The 20,291-nt window shown below is 42.4% G+C and overlaps 1 protein-coding gene across 1 annotated transcript in view; it reads right to left on the reverse strand.

Moving 5' to 3' along the window:
- slc6a8 (solute carrier family 6 member 8) overlaps window positions 1–12,256 on the reverse strand; it is a 45,386-nt gene extending 33,130 nt beyond the window's left edge. The window contains exon 1 of the mRNA XM_026154168.2: window positions 10,229–12,256. Within this exon, the coding sequence (XP_026009953.1) occupies window positions 10,229–10,586 (358 nt within the window). The 5' untranslated portion in view covers window positions 10,587–12,256. The remainder of the gene's footprint in view (window positions 1–10,228) is intronic.
- Between the last annotated feature and the right edge of the window lie 8,035 nt (window positions 12,257–20,291).

Below are 20,291 nucleotides of genomic sequence, written 5' to 3' on the forward strand. Positions count from 1 at the left end.
CCTAAAAATAGGTTTGAACCCTCAAACAGCTCAACTAAATGTTGAGCTTACATATTTAAAACTGTATATCCACAGATGTCCACACAAATGTCCTCCGGAAAACAAAGTCACAGTATCCATCATTCCCTAAAAATGTCTGTACTTTTAAAAGCTGTTCACAATGTTGACAAATGTCCTCGCAGTATCTAAATCTACATGTCTACAAGATTTGTCCAATTTTCACCAATGTCCTCACAATAATTGGAAAAAAAATGCTCACAATAGCTTAAACTTGATCCCCACTATTAAAAAATATCTATCACTATCCAACAAGGCCTTTGATGTAAGGCCTTTTCCAAAGATGCCCTCACTTTCTAAAACTGTCCACTGTGCTGACAAATATCTTCATTATCCAAAACCGTCCACATTTTTCACAAATGTCCTCATAATATCTAAAACCTCCACTGGTCCTCACAATGACACACAAACAGGTGCACACCACCAGCTCTCAGAGTGAGGCTGCTTCACATGCAGCTCACATCACCGCTGATGACGTATGAGACGCACGACAGGTTGAATGACGCCAACCTGATGAATGACGCAAGCCCGAGTGAATCAACGTGGGTTAGCGAAGGCCTGCTGCCGCTCATAGTCAAACACTGTTCTGTTGTGTTAGCCAAGGTTAGCTTAGCATGAAAACACACAAGCTGCTAGTGAGTCATGACTGCAGAGAGAGAGAGAGGATGGAGGAAGGGGGAGGGTCGGCTATGCCAGCAGCTCGCTAAAAATTCCCCCCCCACACACACACACACACACACACACACACACACGGTCAGAGCTAAGTGGTGTAATGCTGTTAGCTCATCAGTAACTCAGTGTTAATGGGATTACAGAGTACTATAGCCTCATCACAGTCAGCTGCACTGAAACACACCAACTTAACTTTGCATTAAGCAATGTGATAATAAGATGCTTCATTTCAATTTTAAAGTTCCAGGCGTTTGACGGCTCCAAAACATTTTTACAGATTGTTTGTACTCTATTGGCCAAAACTCAGATTACGCATTAAAAAAAATTATTTTGAAGGAAGACTGAATACAGTTTGCAGGAGATGTGCAGTCAGATCAAAGCGAAAAAGCTTTTTGAGAAAATACCATTAGAAGAAAATTAAATGTATTATTTGAACAATTATCAGCATTGAGCAGCTCGGTCGGTTTAGTAGATCCAGCTAGCGAAAGTAAAGTTATTCTAAAACAACAGTTCGATTTTAAATCATCTTCTATGGAGATTCTGATTTTCAAATTGAGTTAGAGCTGCCGCAGATAAATCCCGATCAAAGTAAGCTGGGCCGAGTTTGTCTGTCAGGTCATTTAGTTAGCTGACAATGAACCGCCGGTCAGTGAGAATCGATTTTTCAGACTGATAGCATCAGAGATGGTGGAAGTCGCCAGCAGTGCATAAACTAACCAATCTGACAAGATTCAAGAGTCCTACTGACGAGATTCTTCAGTCCAGCCTTCTACCACTGATGAGATTCTGTCATCTAATCTTTGGCTAATAACAAGATTCAAGAGTCCAGCTTTTGACTACTGATTAGATTGTACAATCTTGCCTTTGACCTCTCTGTATCTAGAATATAATTCTAGAATCTTATTTTACCTTGACATTTAGCCAAACTGATGATAACCCACAGCAGACACACACATGCACAAAACTGTAGCTACACATGGAAACACATTACCAAAATGTTAGAGGCAGACATTATGTTATGTCGTTGGGAAAACATCAAAGAAATGTGTAAAATTTGTATAAATGCTTATTGCTCGTTGCATGAAAGTCACATGTTGTGTTAAAAAAATACATATTAGCTTTTGTGCAGTTGTTTGCAGTTCAATCAATTACCAAGATTTCAGGATGATTACATGAGTAACCACAGGACTGACAGTTAAAAGGTCCAACGTGAAAAAGGGCATAATATCACCCTGTGCTGTGGTAGCGTCACCTAACGTGTCCCACACGTGGTCAGTTCAGAGTTGAAAGTAAGTCAGAAACAAATAGAGCCACAGCTGCAGTTACCTCGCTAAGCTGCAGCGCTACAGTTAGCTAGCTAAGCTGGTTAATCCGAGGTAAGTCAGTGGGCTAAGCACTGACGTGCTGAGGGACTGACAGACTGATAACAGGGCTAATGACAGAGCAGGAGATTCGTCATTGCCCTGATAACTTCCAATTCGTATCTGAATGAATTGTGCAGGTCTATGTGTCTCTACTGTTCACTAACACACCTGAGAAAAAACACTCCAACACTCTTAATCTGTGGTTGTCTGCTGCTATGTTGACCTTTTAGACAAACATTTAAACTTCCATCCATCCAGCTTGTCCAGGGTTTCCCAGGCCAGCCGAGAGATATAATCGCTCCGGTGTGTCCTGGGTCTGCCTGGGGGCCTCCTCTCGGTGGGATATGCCCGGAAAACCTCACCCAGGAGGCGCCCAGGAGGCAGCCTCGTCTTCAGCTTGGTCTGCTCAAGCAGCTCACTGTAACATTTCCATTAGTGATGTGGACCATCTCCTCTTATCTGCCATGTATGAGAAAGGGCAACTGTGTGAAAGCAGCTTAAGTATCATCCAAATCGGCCTCATTACAGGTTTATGAACTGTTATTCAATCTGCCAACTCACCGATAAAAGGTCAATTATTGTGTGAGTGCAGATATTATGTTTGCTACTTAAATAAGGCTCAGTAACACGAGAAGTGGGAGTGACTATAGCAGGCTAAAATCAAATAGAGATAAGCCTAAATTCAACTGATTTTCCAAACTGCAAACACCAACTGATCAAATATTTTTATTTCTGACATACATGAAACATTTCAGTGAAACATCAGTGCCGACGTTTGGTTTGTCAATAGAAACATCCTGAACACGTCTGGTAAAAAGGTTTTGGGTCTCTTTCACAACTGTGACATTTCTTATTATTATAGATTTTGTTTGGAGGTTAAACTAGTTAATACAAAAAGAGGGAAAGATATAGATTATTATTAAATAATTGCACATGACTTAGTGAAAGTATATAATATACATGCTCACATGGAAACAGTTCATTAAAATAGGAATATAGATTTTATCCTTGTAGTACCTGGTCCAAGTATCATTAATTAGCTCAAAATTCTCTATAGCTGATATCAAACATACAAACCTCCAGCTAATTGACTCATCAGTCACTTTGATTGCATAAAACTACACACACAGTGAGATAACAGGTTCCTGTCTACTTGCCAGGAGCCTCAGTGACATCACACAAACACTAGCTGCCAAATTCTAACCTCAGCTCGGCTGAAATTAGACTCGCCCACATTAACTGAGCAGAGAGAAAGATCCATAACATGACTCAACGAACAGCTGAAGGCCGTAAAAAAATAAGAAAAATATTGTAGAAATCAAATACCAAACAATTCTGTGTCTAAATCGAGGTTTATATGAGTTTCATAAAAAAAATTATAAAAAGTCCTCATCACTGATGGAAGTAATTTCTGTACTGGACCATCAAGACCACGTTGAGCCTTTGGAACATCCTGAAGAAATGTTCAGGATGTTCAGGATTACTACTTCTTTCAGGAAACTCTGACTTGCACGTTTCAGGACTTCAAAGAAGATCATCCTAAAAGTCCCTCCATCTGCAACCACTTCAAAAGTGAACATGAACATTTTAACTATTCTATTCAATACAGTTTTGTTTATAAAGCTTAATCAAGCTTAGTTGTAAAGACTCTACAATAGCACGGAGAAATCATCAACAATCATATGACACCCTATGAGCAAGCACTTAGTGACAGTAGGAAGGAAGAACTCCCTTTTAACAGGAAGAAACCTCCGGCAGAACGAGGGAGGGGCGGTCATCTGCCGTGGGGGTGAGACAAAGGACACATTGTGGAAGAGAGCCAGAGATTATTCATAATAACAGATATGATTAAATACAGAGAGGTGTATAAATGTATAAACACACAGAGACTGAAGAAGAAACACCCAGTGCATCATGGGAATCCTCCAGCAGTCTACACCTATAGCAGCATAACTAAGGGAGGACTCAGGGTCACCTGGTCCAGCCCTAACTATATGCTTTAGCAAAAAGGAAAGTTTGAAGTCTAATCTTAAAAGTAGAGATAGTGTCTGTCTCCTGAATCCAGGAGAGGAGAGGAGAGGAGAGGAGAGGAGAGGAGAGGAGAGGAGAGGAGAGGAGAGGAGAGGAGAGGAGAGGAGAGGAGAGGAGAGGAGAGGAGGAGGAGCAAGCTCTGTCAACAGGATTAAAAGATTACAGGCCACTCCTGTTAATCTCAGGTCCACGTGGTGAGAGGGATGATGATGTCACATTTGGCAGGGAAACACACCCGCACACAAAATCTGTATCCAACGTTGACTTCCGACCCTGACACCTCACCAAAAAAAACGTTCCCATGGAGACATGAAGCAGAGCAGGAACAATCACTTCTGATCAGATCAATCAGACTGCTTGACTACAGAGCAGATCAATACTGCAGTAACTGGAGAATGGTCAAATAAACAGCTGACCTCCCTGTTTCCAAACAAGCTTAATTATGCAGTTTGTTTATTATTCCAGGGTCTTTTCCAGCATTTGATATGTTGTTTATTTATCAGATATACAGAGTTTAAATGATTAGCAAATAATTGCATTTTGCAGGACCCTTGGAAAACCTAAATGTTCCAGAAAAATCTTTCTTAGGTTCTAGTATAATCTCAACCAACCTTGCAAATGCTCCCAGGACCACCAAAAACCACAGCAGCACCATTGGAGGCCTTTGGTTGAACCCTGGGAGAATTTCTAGGACTTATGGAGTCTCAAATCAACAGCACCCTTAGAAAACCATCAAGAACTCCTGCAACATTTTCACTGACCTTTCCAGGTCTTCTGCCTTCAACTCAATGTCCTTCTAAAATTAAAACACTGAAATGTCTCGTATAACATCCGCAGCATCCTCCTCAATGATCTGTGGAAGCTAGAAGTCATTCTTTGAAAGATCCCAATGGTACCCTGGAACACCTTCAAGGACCCTTGGCACATTTTCACTGACCTTTGGTAAGTCTTTAGGCACTCGGAGAATGCCCTCAAGGATCCCGGTACCCTCTTCTTAACCCTTTCAATTCTACAGAAAGAATTAGAGAAAGGGAATTCATAATATTCATCACCAAACTGAACCTTGAAATGATCCACTTCTCATGCACACAAACGTTCACAAACAACAGCTTGGACAAAATGTCCTCGCTGAGAATATTTTAAACTACAGCCGGTCCTCTCAAAGACAGAAGAGGCGCACACAGACGGACGAGCGATCTGAAGGACAGAACTGATCTGTGAAGATGAAACTGAGCTGCAGGTCATTTTATAATCACTGAAGCAGAGAATGATAGTGTGTGTGTGTGTGTGTGTGTGTGTGTGTGTGTGTGTGTGTGTGTGTGTGTGTGTGTGTCCTTGGTAGGGTGACTGCAGCATGAACATGCTCTGCAGGATAATAAATCTAAGTGACTTGGATTTATTGGACAACGAAGACAGAAAGGACAGAAAAGGATAGAGGACAGAGGGAATGAGGGAAGGACACAAAGGAGTGAAAGGAAGGATGTAAAACACAACATTTACTCAGATAAAAGTAGAAAGTAGCCTGTAAAACATTTTTATTTAACATATAGAAACTTTCCCTTACTGATAATGGAGGAAACTGCCATTTGTCCCTTTTTGTCTAACTCGATGACCGTTCATCTGATCCACTTTAAACTAGGCAGGTTTCTCTCTGGGGACGAGGGTGAGCTCACTACCATATTTGAGGTCGTTCGGATGAGGAGTTTTCTCATTTTTGCTAAAAGTTTCTCATGTGACCGTTATCTGTACTAGAAATTCTATTTAATGCTTTGCCAAGCCTCTTAACATCCAAGATTCACCTCATTTCACCTTCAGTCATCTTAAACTGACCTAACTCTAGCTAACCTCAACCCTCAACAACAAGATCTTGAAGCAGTGTTTTTAAAAAAAAAAACCAAAGGCTGGCCGAACAATTGTTTTATAAAATTTTGTCTGTCTGATGTAAAACTCAAACACGTATCTCACAAAGATATTTGGGAATATTTAATTCATAACGTGTGTGTTAGCTTCCTGGATGAGCGATTCTGCAGGTTCTGCACATCAGCGAGTGTCTTTTTAGCCGACCTCTTTTTGAAACAGGAACTTTGCGTTTGTCTGCATGTGACACGTTTATGGGTCGTCCGGATACTGTAGCTACAAAAACCTGGCCTTAGTCTACAGCTTAGTCTACGCAACAGCAAATCGAGACGAGATCAGTTATGAATATTTAACCTTCTTCCTCAGAACAGCTTTAAAAGAATAAAGCGGAAAAATTGATAAAACAGCTACAGACCAGACTGTAAAGCTGAATGAATAATTTAACCAGATACTGTTAAAGATTAACAGGAGGAATAAACAGCAACAAATATTTTAAACAAAAAAAGGAGAGCTGCACATGTTTGCAGGGAGTGTCACGCACTAACACAAAATACTGCATGTGCGCATTTTCCCATAGACAAGTTACAACAATGAGCGATTCGGCTGATTGATCGTGAATATGCAATAACATTACAAGACCGTCCGGTTTACAGAAACGACACAAGAGCACTAAGAGAGCGTGAATGGCGAGGGCCGATGTCAGCATCGGTAAAATGGAAATCTAGTGTAGCACGTTAATCTTTTTGTGTCTTATAATGGTGTATACCCTTGTGTGTCCTCGGGTCAAAAATGACCCCAGGTGTATGGCAAACAAGTGTATGGGAATCCCGAGGACACTACAAGGATTAACAAAATAATCCGATCAAAGAAAGCGTTTATGCCGATCAATGGCTGATGTATTGATTTAAAGTGTCGAGATGATCCAATAGAAACTAAAGCTGTTTCCTAATTCATGTGAACCATGAAACTTTATTTTATTATTATTACCTATTTGATTGAAGCAGAATTGGCTAAAATCCTTCTATAAACTGTAAAAACTTGACATTTTATTGTCTGTTCATGCAGTGTGGGATGTTTGCAAAATCGCCTCCCGAGGTCTTGTTGTGAAGTTTGAAGATGATCCATAAAACATTATGGGTAATATAAAGTTTTATGTTGGCCTTGACCAGATTTACACCCAAATTAAATCTGCTCGAGCTGTTATTGATAGCTCATAGAAAATTTAACCGTGATACCTTGAAAACTGTGGATGTTAGACTGTGAACGAACAAACGAGCAGACAGAAGTGATTGCATGGCCCCTCCCTTCTTGTGGAGAAAACAACCTTTAGGAAAATCAGGTCTTTACAGTTTTCAAGATTCGGCTTCAACACTGATCACATGTTCGCCTGATGGGGACGTCTCAGAGGTGCAACGTGTGCATAAAGTGCTGATTGCACATCTTAAATCAGAGTCAGCGACTAAACACAGGAATGATGCGTTCAGACCAAACGCGATGGAGCGTGTGTACAGTGCGTTTACCTCGTGTTCTGATATGAAATGCTACACCGTGATTTGCATGCAAGTTACAATAATCAGCTGAAGGTGCACAAAGTCACCAGGTTTACACACAGAGTCAAACAAACTAAATGTGGAGACGTCATCTGAAATTTTAATGCATCCTACAAAATAAACCATCTATGGAGGTGACAGGTTTGGCTTTTTGTGTTTTCTTAGGACAAATGAATGTAATTTATCTTTCTCTGCTGACTTGCTGAACAACATTTGGTTTCGTGGCCTTTTTGACAGTCTTCTTAGACTCGCACATTCCCTTTTTAAGCTATTGTTTGCCATTTTCTCTCGTTTCCTGATTGCAAAAGTCAGAAGAAAGAAAGTTAGCCTAAAAGGGAGAGGAGCTAAACCAGGGAGTGTGACAAGGACCAGTATAAGGCAAAGAAGGATGATTTTGAGCAGTGAGTCACACAAAGCTACTCTAGCAGTTAAAATGTTAAAATGAGCTGGAAATAAAAACCTAACAGGTCCTGCTTAGAGTGTCTCTGGAATGCTTTTTTTCATTAACAATCATGTTACTAATTAACCTAATCAGCTCTGAGATGTTCTACCTGGTGTTTTTAATCATTACACAGCTTTTACAGTCTTCTGTTGAACCCTGTGGCTTCCATTAAACAGTTGTTAACACACAGTCGTCTCTCAAAGACGAAGGCAATAACTGAGGCTGCTGACAAGGCTGAAAAAGCGCCAGAATGATCCTTTAACTTTGGTTTCAGATGTGAAGCAGGTGACCTTTACAGAGTCACATGACGACGGTCTGCAATGTGAGAGCTGAACTTCTTCTCTTCGCTCTCTGTGATTTAAGCCTGACCTCCTCCTCTCTGCGAACATTCAGACCTTTCCCGTCTCTCCTCCTCTCCGTCCAGCTCAGACTGGTCGACTGTGTGAACGAGACCTTTGCAGGTGAAAGGATCCAACTTTTTTCTCCTTTCTTTCTCTGCTGCTAAAGTTCAGCTTTGACAGAACAAACAGAGGTGATGAATCCACCTGCTGACACCTCCTCTACTCCCAAAAAACCTTCATTTGAATTAAATAGTTTTTAATTAAACTGGGAGAAAAACGTCTAAAACCACATCTGTAAGTGTCCAACGAGCCCAAAAGAATTCAGTTTGGAGTGACTTAAAAATAAAGTAATCAATTGTAATCAATTTATAAATCTATGATCAAACAAAACAGAAAACGAAGCTTTACAAACGTTTTTGTGACTTTATTGATATACGTTTAGATTATTGATTAATGCATCTAAAATTTGAGGATTTGCTGAATTTTAAAGCGCCTGAGCTCAAAGCAACTAGATTTCTTTTAAGATTATCGACAGACAGTCCTGGTATTTAAATACCAGTGCAGATGTGTAACTGTAACCACCACTGGATGTGAGGCTTGGAGATTCCTGGGTTTATCCATGTTTTTGAATCATTTCTCCTGTGATGCTAATTCCTTTCTTTTGAAATAAAGTTCCTTTGAATATAAGTCTTGCTTTCCTACATTTCACTGAGTCTCTTCAAACTGGAGAGAAGGTGACAACGTGCACGCAGGCGTCCATGCCCAGCCTCACGTTTACAATGTACCCTGCAGCAGCGTGCAGGAGCATCAGGCTCAATAAAAGTCAGTTAACTCGAGACACTCACACACACACACACACACACACACACACACAGTTGTATTATATATGGTAAAAGGCATCACGTGCAGTAACAGTATCTCCCTCTATGCCTGCTGTGGTTCTTTTCACACACACACACACACACACACACACACACACACACACACACACACACACACACACACACACACACACACACACACACACACACACACACACACACACGTTACTGTGCTGGAAGCTGATCGGCTGAACCTGCTGCTGTCACTCTGATCAATAACACACATGTCGCTGCCACCATCCAAACACATGCAGCCAATTATGTCACTGAGAAACTGAGTCCAAGCCTCTCTACAGCAAACCACGCCCCCTGGTATTTTAGCTCCTCCCCCATCAGCTACAAATTTAATTATTCAGTAAAATAATCTGAGATTCAAACAGCTGGTTTGACTGACATAAGGAAAAGTTCGGAAAGGAAAAGTTTATTTTTGATGTTTTTCAGCTCCAGCGCCACGCCACAGTTAGACTGAACTTCCTGTTCTGTCCTGGACTCACCTGAAGGTGAACTGAAACCTACACTGACCTGTGAGGAGGATAAAATTCTGGATGTTCTCTGACATCAGCACAAACACAGAGGAGGAGTCATTTTGGGGAGTGGGATAATGCTGGCCCACCTCATTTCTAAAGTGAAAAGACTTTAAAGCTTTCATTTTTCTCTTAAGCTATTATTTATCTTCTTTGTACAGCTTCAAACATGCAGCATGTGTGTTTTAATCCCTAAAAAATGTCTGGTGGTGTCCAGCCTTCGAATGTGAACTTTTAAAAGTGGAAAATCTTCACACCCATGTACACAAACGTGAAGCTGTGGAAAAGATCTGCTTATAAAATTAAAATAAGCATTCCCGTTCACATCCAAGAGCACGAAAACTGGACAGTTTGTATCCACAAGCACAAATCTAAGAATCTGTGCTTGTGGATACCAGTAAAAAAGTGTCTGTCTCACTGGTTGTCTCACAGCAATCTTGCAGAAACCATTAGGTAAAGTGAGGATGTGCACATGCCCCGTACAGGTGTTTGTGTGTGGTGCATCTCACCTCCTCCGTTCTTGTAGCACAGGTAGGGGAACCGCCACACGTTTCCGAGTCCTACAGCAAAGCCCACGCAGGACATGATGAAGTCCATCTGTCGCGTCCAGGTTTCCCGCTCCTGGTAACCAGGCCCCGCTCCGTTGACCACACCACCTTTTTTGTCCTGTCCAACACAAGCAGTGCCCACCACTCCACCAGCGACGCCTGTCCCCGCCACTGTCAGCGGGACGAGGCTGCCATTAGCGGCCGCAGGGGCATAACCACTGCCACCGCCCCCATTAGAGAGAGTTATGGGGCTCTTTTTGGTCTCCTCCAGGAGAACCAGAGAGCAGGAGGAGGCTGGAAGAGCCTGCTTCTCCATCATTCACAGAATGGGAACCAGTCAGGAAGTGCTCCAAATATTCAGCCTCTGTATCCCCTTTAATTCCTGCAGGTTTTGTCTGCAATATCTCTTATTTCTGTTCAGGTGTTTCCCCACAGTTCCCACTCAGGCTAGCAGTCAGACCAGTAGGAATAGTCAGCAATGGTTCCCACTTAGAATCCCTTTATTTTCTTCAGATTTCAGTCTTTTTAAATCACTCCTAAACCCAGACACCAGTTAGATACCAGAAGGAATAATCAGCTGTGATTCCCACTTTAGAGTGTTTTCATTCCTGCAGATTATAATCCTTAAAGTCAGTTTCTCAGTCCAAAAAGCACTCAGATACCAGTCAGCAAAGGCTGGGTGGTGTTTTCCCTTTAATTTGGCTTTTTGTATTTTTAGAAGTCCCCAAAACTCAAGTCCAAGCAACCAGTCAGGTACCACATAAACCAGTAAAACACCAGTCCCCCTCAGCGTGCTGTTATTTTGAAGGTTTTGTCTCTTTAAAGACTGAGTTATTCTTCTCCTTTTAGTCTCACAGTCTCAGTTTTCCACACCTCGTGTTCACCTCCTCTCAGACTCCCACTAAACCAGCCAGCTGCCAGTTACAGACCAACAGTCACTCAGAGACAGCGGGTCAGGACCTTTATCCTCGGCCCCTCTCACTCTTCCTCACTCACAACCAGAAGAAACGTGATTCTTCCTCTGTGCCGCCGAGGATCCAGACTGTGGTCTTTTATTTATGACGCCAACTCTTTTTCAGATGATTTAATAATGTTTTTATTTTATTTTAATTTTTTTTTAAAAAAGGAGGTCACAAATCCAGAAAGTCTATTGTTTAAAAAAATGGGGGGGGGGGGGGGGGCTTTCTCGAATTACAGCGGTTTAATTTGAAAAATAAAATAAGAATAGAAATAAAAGAAAGGGAATTACACCGACGATCGGACAGGGACCTCAAAAACAATCCACGAAACACTTGAATGTGAGTCTGAAGAATCGCATGGGAACAGAGAGTCACGGAGGAGACGGCGGCCTGCTGGAAGACAGAGAGGACGGCGGAACCGAGAACAGTCCTATTATTCCCCTAAAAAATAATCAAAAAAGAAAAAAGAACCGGAGCTGCTCACGACTTCAGTCCCGGCGGCGACGCAGACTGTGGAGGAATTGCAGCAGCAGCTCCATCCGAGGAGGAAGAGCGCGTCCGGACCGAGGAGAGTGCGTCCCGCTGCGCAGAGCTGTCAGAGATCCCGGCGGAGTCGGTATTTAAAGTCTGTCAGTCTGTCAGGGACCAGCGGCTTTAAAAGGAGAAGCTGCCGCTCTGTGTGACGTCACGACAAATACCACGCCCCCCGATTGCCATTCCTCCCCTCTCCATCTCTACCTCCCTCTCTCTCTGACTTTCCTCCTTGTCCCCTCGCTCTTCTCCCCCTGTGCCCTCTCTCCTTTCCTCCTTCCTTCCTTTCCTCTTATCCTCCCCCTCTCTTTCACTTCTCCTTCTTTTTAACTCCTTTCTTCCCTTCATATCTTTCTCACCTCTTCTCTTCCTTCCCCGTCGCTTTTTCTCCCTCTTCTATTTACCCTCTGTGTCTCGCATCATTTTAACCATGTAACCGTGTTCCTGGAGGAGTCTCTCAGATTAATTCACATCCCAGACGCCACATTTCTCGTGAAGATTGAGTGATCTGTGGCTTAACCTGAAGCTGTCAGCACCAAACCTGCAGCTGGAAAAAGCTTCAGGGAGGAGAAACTAGTGCAAAGGCTTGAAGTTCTCCTGCATGACCGAACCACACCCCATCAATATAATTCACTCACTATAAACACAAGTATGGAAAACTGAATTAGTGACCTACGTTTTTAATATTAAAAAGATAACTGCTTTTAGAAAATAATTATATTGAGCAAATGTTTCTCACTGGTTAGGACATGATGACCAACCTTTAGTAGATGACCAACAGTCATTTATGGGGATAAAATGCATTTTGAGGCTCAAAAAGTGGTTTAATGTCAGGGTTACAATTAGGTTAAGTTTAGGAGGGTTAGAATTAGGCATTCATTTTCATTGGAAAACTGTGCTACTGTTAGCCCAAAACAAAGGAAGAGGAAAGGGGGAAGTCATGTTAGAAGGCAGTGAGAGAGAAGAAAGGGTGGTGGAGGAGATCTAAATCTAAGGACTATGAGTGGTATAAGAGAGGAAGAAGGTGCACCCAGGTGTAGTATATCTTATGCAGAGTGTGCGGTCTGAAAGTGATAGGAGACTGTAAGGTGGTGGCATCTGTAGTCAAAGTTCTTGAGGCTGAGATGGTTCAGACATGTGCAGAGGGGGAGAGTGGAGACACACAGGACAGTATCTGTATCTGCAGACTCGACCTTAAATATCGATGTAGCCACTATTGCTGTCTCTGCATTTTGAAGCCTCAACATTAGCATTTTAGCTTTGACAGTGTCAGATTTACAGCCTGACGCTTGAGACAGGTGACAATTTAACGGAAAACCCTCAGCCTGTTAGGATCCGAGTGAGCTTCTGGTGTTTCTCCGCTGCCTGCCGGTGTTTACCTGTGTCAGCCTTCTCAGTTCCTCACCTTACCTTACTCACCTGACATCACTGAGGCACTTTAGGAGACCAGCACTGCCATCATTTCTCCACCAGTCAGTCAGCTCCCTCATGGTGATAACTAGGCCTCAGCGCTTCTTGTGCTCTCGCTTATGCTTTGCACCACCGCTTTGCTCACCTGCAGCTTAATTACCTGGACGCTGGTCATATTGGCAAGATTCTCCTCACGTCTCTGCAGTCTAATCCTCGGATTCAAAACTACATACCATTTTCCCCCGCCTGTGGATCATCAGGAAGATAAGGCTGGCACCTCATTCACCCACTCACCTTTCAGACACTCATTTAGTTCTCCTCCCCAAGGCTTCATGACCTCTACCTCCACCAGTGAGCCCCCGAGATCAATATTCCTCTCACCTCCTGGTATTCACTCCTTCCTCCCAAGTCTAACTACACTCGCCCTCTGTTTGAGTGCCTTCATTGCTATCTTTGTGTTTATTATAAACTTGTAAATCACTGTTTCTGTTTGGTGTCTTTGCTTGGGTCCACTCCTATGTACTGGCCTCTGGGCCCCTTTGACAGATCTGACTTTTACAGTGAGGGTATCTGGTGGCTCAGTTACACTGTGGGGGAGGTGTGGGGCATTTTCCAGGTATGGTGTGGCACAGACATAGGACCTCTGGGGGTGTCCTGTGGCATCTGGCATTGTAATGCTGGCAGTAGATCCTTTGGAAGGGGTCTCAAAGGTAGTGTTCCTGCAGTAACTCAACAGACCACCAGGGGGCTGCAGAGCCCCAATAAAAGTTTAGAGGCACAGAAGGTGAATAAATACATCTGAGGAGAGGGAAGGGTAAACTTGTAAGAAACACTTCAGAAATTTCATCATGTGGCAGGAGTGCGCAGGCAGTTCCTGGAGTTTGAAGGAACTGACACCACCGACTCACCCCCACGCTTGTATGACATAAATCTAACAGAACACCTCCGGGACATTATGTTTCATTCCAACACTGCCAGGCTGCAAATGTTATATTTGTACTTTATCTGTCCTGAACGTCTTGCATCTGCCCCTGCCACTAATAATAAAAATACTAAAACGCTAAAAGTAAACTGAAAAGAAAAGAAACACTCTGGAATGTAACTGCAACTAAACCCAACTCAAAGTTAAAAATGTAACAGCTTTGGTCCCAACCAACTTTTCATTCATTAAAACTGTACAAGCTGAGATCAAAATCTCAGGAAATAAACGGGAACTGGGATGTGCACTGCTGCGTGCGGATCGAGAGGAGCGGATTGTTTGTTCATTCGTTTGTTTTATGTAAAAGAAAAAAAAACGCTGGATGGAAAATATTAGCTCCACCACGAACAGGTGATAAATAAGTGCTTTCTCATTTTACTTCAGAGTGAGAAGCTCTGAAGCTGAACTTGGAGCTTCTGAGCAGCTCCAGCATGTTTTCCTGTGGATGCTTGTGATTCAGAGAAACGGCGCCGCCTGTTAGTGGTCTGAACAGGTCTGACTAACACTTGAAACCGTGTGAGGTTGCTGTGAAAAACACCTGATGTTGTGAAAGAACTTGGTGAAACCCTGAGGAGAAATGAACGACGTCATAGCTGTCAGAAAGTGACAGACTGGAGACCAACAGCTGGGTTTTCTGAGAAAGACCCTGAAGCATCCTTCATGAGAGGAAATGAGAGGAGACCATCACGCTGTTCAGGACACGACCTTCTGACTTGAAACTTCAGTGGCAGGCTGTTCTATGTGATATACTTGGACACTTAATTAGGCACACCTTGCTGGTACCGGCTTGACCCCCTTTTCTCTTCACATCTACAATCATTCGCACAGATTCCACAAGGTGTTGCTTCTCTGTCCATTTCACCTCTCACAAACACGTGAAATGGACTCGTATTTTCCACTGGTGGTTCACGAGAAGAACAGGAGGTGAAGGACCTACGATTAGTATTTGTAGTCCATCCAGTTTCTGCAGCAGATCCAAGTTAACAGGATCCATCGTCACCCCAGTCTCGTTCTTCAGCACTAAGCTTCTAACTTCTTATTAAGTCCCTTTAACCGCAACTGTCCTGTAGTTTCAGGTAAAAACGAGGTGCGAGAGGCCTCAACTTGAACGTGATGCAATTTTTATTTCAAAGCACCGTTTATCCTCAGGCTACGTGAGCAGGACTGTGACATCTGTAACTTACTGATTGATGAGGTTAAAATACTGAGGAGACGCTACAGGAAACAACTTGAAGCTGAGTTTAATCAAATATCTGCTCTGAACTTAAGAGAGGGTTCTCTGAGGAACCTCTAACGGCTCTGTTTAGAGGAAAAGTTTCTGTAGGAATCGTATAAAAACTTTTTCTACAAGATCACTGCGGGCCTGCGTTACACTTTATTTTATTTTTTAACACGTTGTGTACTTCTAGCTGGGTATAATGTAACATGCACTCACCAGCCACTTTTTCCAAGGTGCTGGAAACATTGATTGTGATCCACATTGACATGATAGCGTCACACAGATGCTGCAGATTTATCAGCTGCACATTTCTGGTGTGAATCTCCTGCTCCTGCACGTACCAAAGGTAAGAGAATCAGGTGCCTAATAAATAAAAAGACAATAAAAGAAACAGTTAAAATCCATTTTAACCACGAAAAAAAAAAAGGTTTTAACAGCTTTTCACAAGACTGCAATGAACACCCAGAAAGCAGTTTGATCTGAGCTGATCCTGCTTGAAGCAGGCGCCACAGTGTAGCTGGTTACATATTCACTTGGCAAGCGAAAGGTTGCTGGTTTAATTCCAGCCGGAGAAACAAATCTCCAGAGTGAGTAAAGCCGTTCAGGGTAAAACATGTGGTGACCACTTGTCAGGAGGCCAAAGGTGAGCAAATATCCTGCTGGAAGCAGCCATCAGAAGATGGGTACACCGTGGTCATGAAAACAGTAACAACATCTATCACTACCAATAATTATGTCAGAAATTCAGTGCAATTCCAAACGAACCAGAGCCAGAGGCAGGTTGGAGCTTCTGACCCAGGATGTTTTTCTGTGGACACTTGCGTTTCAGAGAAACAGCCTCAGCCTGTTGGCCTCTGAAAGGCCCTGACTAATACTTAAACTCTGTGAAGTAGCTGTGACAAAAATTCAGTGTTGTGAAAGAACTCTGAAACCCGAGGAGAAAGGAACCGTCAGCAAGTGACAGGCTGGACACGAGCAGTCAGTTTTTCTGAGGAAGGATTCTAACAAACTGGCACGACCCTGAAGTAGGGGAGAGCGATATAAACGATATACCATAGAAACGACCAGTGTTGCCAACTCCTCAGTAAGGAAAATTGCTATTGGCTGTCATAAAAGTCGCTAAATGACGTCATCGCCTAATTTGCATAATTGGTCATGCTAATATAATTGTAACCTACGTTGTTGGGGAGAGAAATAACATCGTGGAAGAGACTTAAAGTGAGTAAAAAACGTCCTAAATGCATTTAGAGTTTATTTAGAACTACAAATTAAATTTCTTTTATTATCTTTTATTTCCTCCTTTAGAGGAGGACAGACTGGAGTATCCTCTATGAAAGGAGAAGAGATGAGATTATCACCCTGTTCGTGCCATAATCTTCACTTTTTCACCTGCAGTCGTGACAAGGACGCTGATAAAAAGCAAAACTAGAGAACAATCAGCCAGGAGGGCAGCAAAGAGCAGCGGTTTGTGTCCATCCTACAAGACTGTCATCTCTTCTTCAGTGTATCTGATGTCACCAAAGCAGGTTGATTCATGATTTCTTCCTTTTTTGAAATAAAAAATTACCACCTTGGATTCTTTTTCCACTGGTCGTCTCTTCCAGGACCTCAGATTAGCTTTTTGTAGTCAGGACTTTGTAGTTTAAGTTCAGTGCTGTCTCATTCTCTTTGTCTCACTTCTTATTTTCAACACAGCCCAATGCTTGAATGAAACCCTGATGGGTGACATTTTCTCATTAGTAACTCTGGCATTATGTAAGGGAATTTGACTAAACTGTGCCAGGAACTATAGGAACTATACGCCTCCACACGTGGAAGAGGCCCAGCTCATCACCAATCCTGATAAACATAAACTGTAACTTTTCTGTGGTTTCAAAGAACAAAGGAGGTGGGAGAGGCTTTCCTGGGAAGGTGTTGCAACTTTTAATCAAAATCTTAGAAATATGGTATCTAAGCAGATTCTTACTCTGGATGGCATTACCTCGGCCTCCAGTAACACTGTGAGGAACCGTGGAGTCATTTTTGACCAGGACATGTCCTTCAATGCACATATTAAACAAATATGTAAGACTGCGTTCTTCCATTTGCGCAACATCTCTAAAGTTAGAAATATCCTGTCTCAGAGTGACGCTGAAAAACTAGTTCATGCATTTATTACTTCCAGGCTGGACGACTGTAATTCATTATTATCAGGATGTCCTAAAAACTCACTGAAAAGCCTTCAGCTGATCCAAAATGCTGCAGCAAGAGTCCTGACAGGGACTAGAAAGAGAGCAGATTTCTTCTGTTTTGGCTTCCTGTTAAATCTGGAATTCAAAATCCTGCTCCTCACATACAAGGTCTTAAATAATCAGGCCCTATCTTATCTTAATGACCTTGTAGTACCATATCACCCTATTAGAGCACTTCGCTCTCACACTGCAGGCCTACTTGTTGTTTCTAGAGTATTTAAAAGTAGAATGGGAGGCAGAGCCTTCAGTTTTCAGGCCCCTCTTCTGTGGAACCAGCTTCCAGTTTGGATTCAGGAGACAGACACTATCTCTACTTTCAAGATTAGGCTTCAAACTTTCCTTTTTGCTAAAGCATATAGTTAGGGCTGGACCAGGTGACCCTGAATCCTCCCTTAGTTATGCTGCAATAGACGTAGGCTGCCGGGGATTCCCATGATGCATTGAGTTTTTCTTCTTCAGTCATCTTTCTCACTCACTATGTGTTAACAGACCTCTCTGCATTGAATCATATCTGTTGTTAATCTCTGTCTCTCTTCCACAGCATGTCTTTATCCTGTCTTCCTTCTCTCACCCCAACCGGTTGCAGCAGATGGCCCCGCCCCTCCCTGAGCCTGGTTCTGCTGGAGGTTTCTTCCTGTTAAAAGTGAGTTTTTCCTTCCCACTGTTGCCAAAGTGCTGCTCATAGGGGGTCATATGATTGTTGTGTTTTTCTCTGTATGTATTATTGTAGTGTCCACCTTACAAAATAAAGCGCCTTGAGGCCACTGTCATTGTGATTTGGCGCTGTATAATTAAAATTGAATTGCATTAAAAGTGTTACAACCCGGCTCAAAAGCCACAACATAAAAAATAAAAAAAAAAAAAAGATGAATACCAGAGTGTTAGTAGGAAGAGGTTTTTTCTTAAAATGGAATAGCAGGTTGGCTAAAATGACTGGAGCCACCAAGGCAAAGACAAGTGAGCTCTCTGGAAGCTTGCCTCAGGTGTGCCTGACTAGGTGTGGCCAATTAGCACCAGCTGAAAACATTGAGGAGATTAGGGGCGGCAGAGGGACGTAACAAAAGCATTTGACAACATTAATAATTAAATATTATGATGTCTTGATACAGCCAAGTAAGTAAATTCCCAAAAGTTGATTCTGTTCATCTGGACGTAGCGTTTTGAAAACGCTACGTCCAGATGAACAGAATCAACTTTTGAGGTAAATATTATTATATAAATTTGAGATCTAGTGACCGTTTGAGTAGAGCGAAGTCATCGTCACGTTCAAGAAAACGGTTTGAGATAATCTGAGTTTTGTGAGTTTTTTTGTGAGCGTCATCCTGCAGCCATCAGAGGACAGTACCCTGCCGTCATAAAGGGATGGACATGGTGAGGAACAGGACTCAGGCATGCTGTGGTGTTTAAATGATGCTTAGGTGTTACTAGGGACCCAAAGTGTGCCAAGACAGTACCCCCACGAGTCTGAACTGTTGCTACAAAGCAGGATCGATGGTTTCATGTTGTTTACACCAAATTTTCGCCCAAACATCCAAATGTTGGAGCAGAAATCGGCTCCTCGGAGCAGAAAATGTTTTTCCAGTTTTTAGCTCCCAGTGTGGTCTTCTGCTGCTGCAGCGCATCTGCTCCATGTTTGACAAGATCTGGGCTTAGAGATGCTCTGCTCCTTCGTTCCAGCGAAGAGAAGAGCATTCTGACAACGACGACCTCATTTGAAAACAGATGATGAACAGCATAAGATGTCTGAAGATAAATATGCATCGCTTCAACATTTTTTTCTTGTTGTTATATTTGAATAAAAATGACACAGGATATTTTGTCAATCAAGTCAGTCAACTTGCTGTGATCTTAAAAAAAATACCCTTTTTACCAGGAACTGTTTTTATGTAAAACATTTAAATTAACTGCTTTATATGATCCCCCAGGAGGTCTTGGCTACCACAGGACACAAACTGTGGCTTGTCCTAATACCCGGATTTTATAACGCTTCCCACAGATTCAGCCACAGTCCGGATGAGAAGGCGGCTCTGTTCGATTTGTTTAAGTTTCCATTTGTGATAAAAATCTGGATTCATGTTGCAGTGAGGAGCTGAATCTCCAAAGGTCATCATCCTCCTTCCCTTTCAAAAAACGTCCTCTGTCGCCCCTCGGTGGCTCTGAGACAAATTACATGTCAAACTCCAGCTATTACATTTCAGCAGTAAGAAGTCTAAATTTACACTATAATGAGCAAATCTGGGCTGATTAAGTTTTGTTAAGCTCAAGTTTCTGTTTCTCATAAACAGAGAAATATACTAGCTGGTAAATCTGTAAATGTGCACAGCCTCAGATCTTTAAATCAATCAATCAAGATGAGCATCTTTGAGATGCCTTCATGAATACAGGAAATACAGAGGGTTTGTGAAACGGTGCAAACCACCGTTACACTCAAGAACAAACATCCCAGAAAAACATTTTAACGAGTCGGCACAGCTCTGGAAAAGAATCTGTGGATGAATGAAATGAATGAAAACAAGTACGGAGAATAAGAGACATGACTCACGATCTGATCAAACCACTGCATCTCCAGGGTGGAGGCTTCGAGACTTTCCCAAATATTTCTGAGCCTCTAAAAAAAACACTGGGCCTGTCTATAAAACTGTGACCTTTAAAAACACATCATCGATTTTTTCTTGAATAAGAAATGAAAAGGCAC

This window comes from Astatotilapia calliptera, chromosome 20, assembly GCF_964374335.1.
Source record: "Astatotilapia calliptera chromosome 20, fAstCal68.1, whole genome shotgun sequence".
NCBI lineage: Eukaryota > Metazoa > Chordata > Actinopteri > Cichliformes > Cichlidae > Astatotilapia > Astatotilapia calliptera.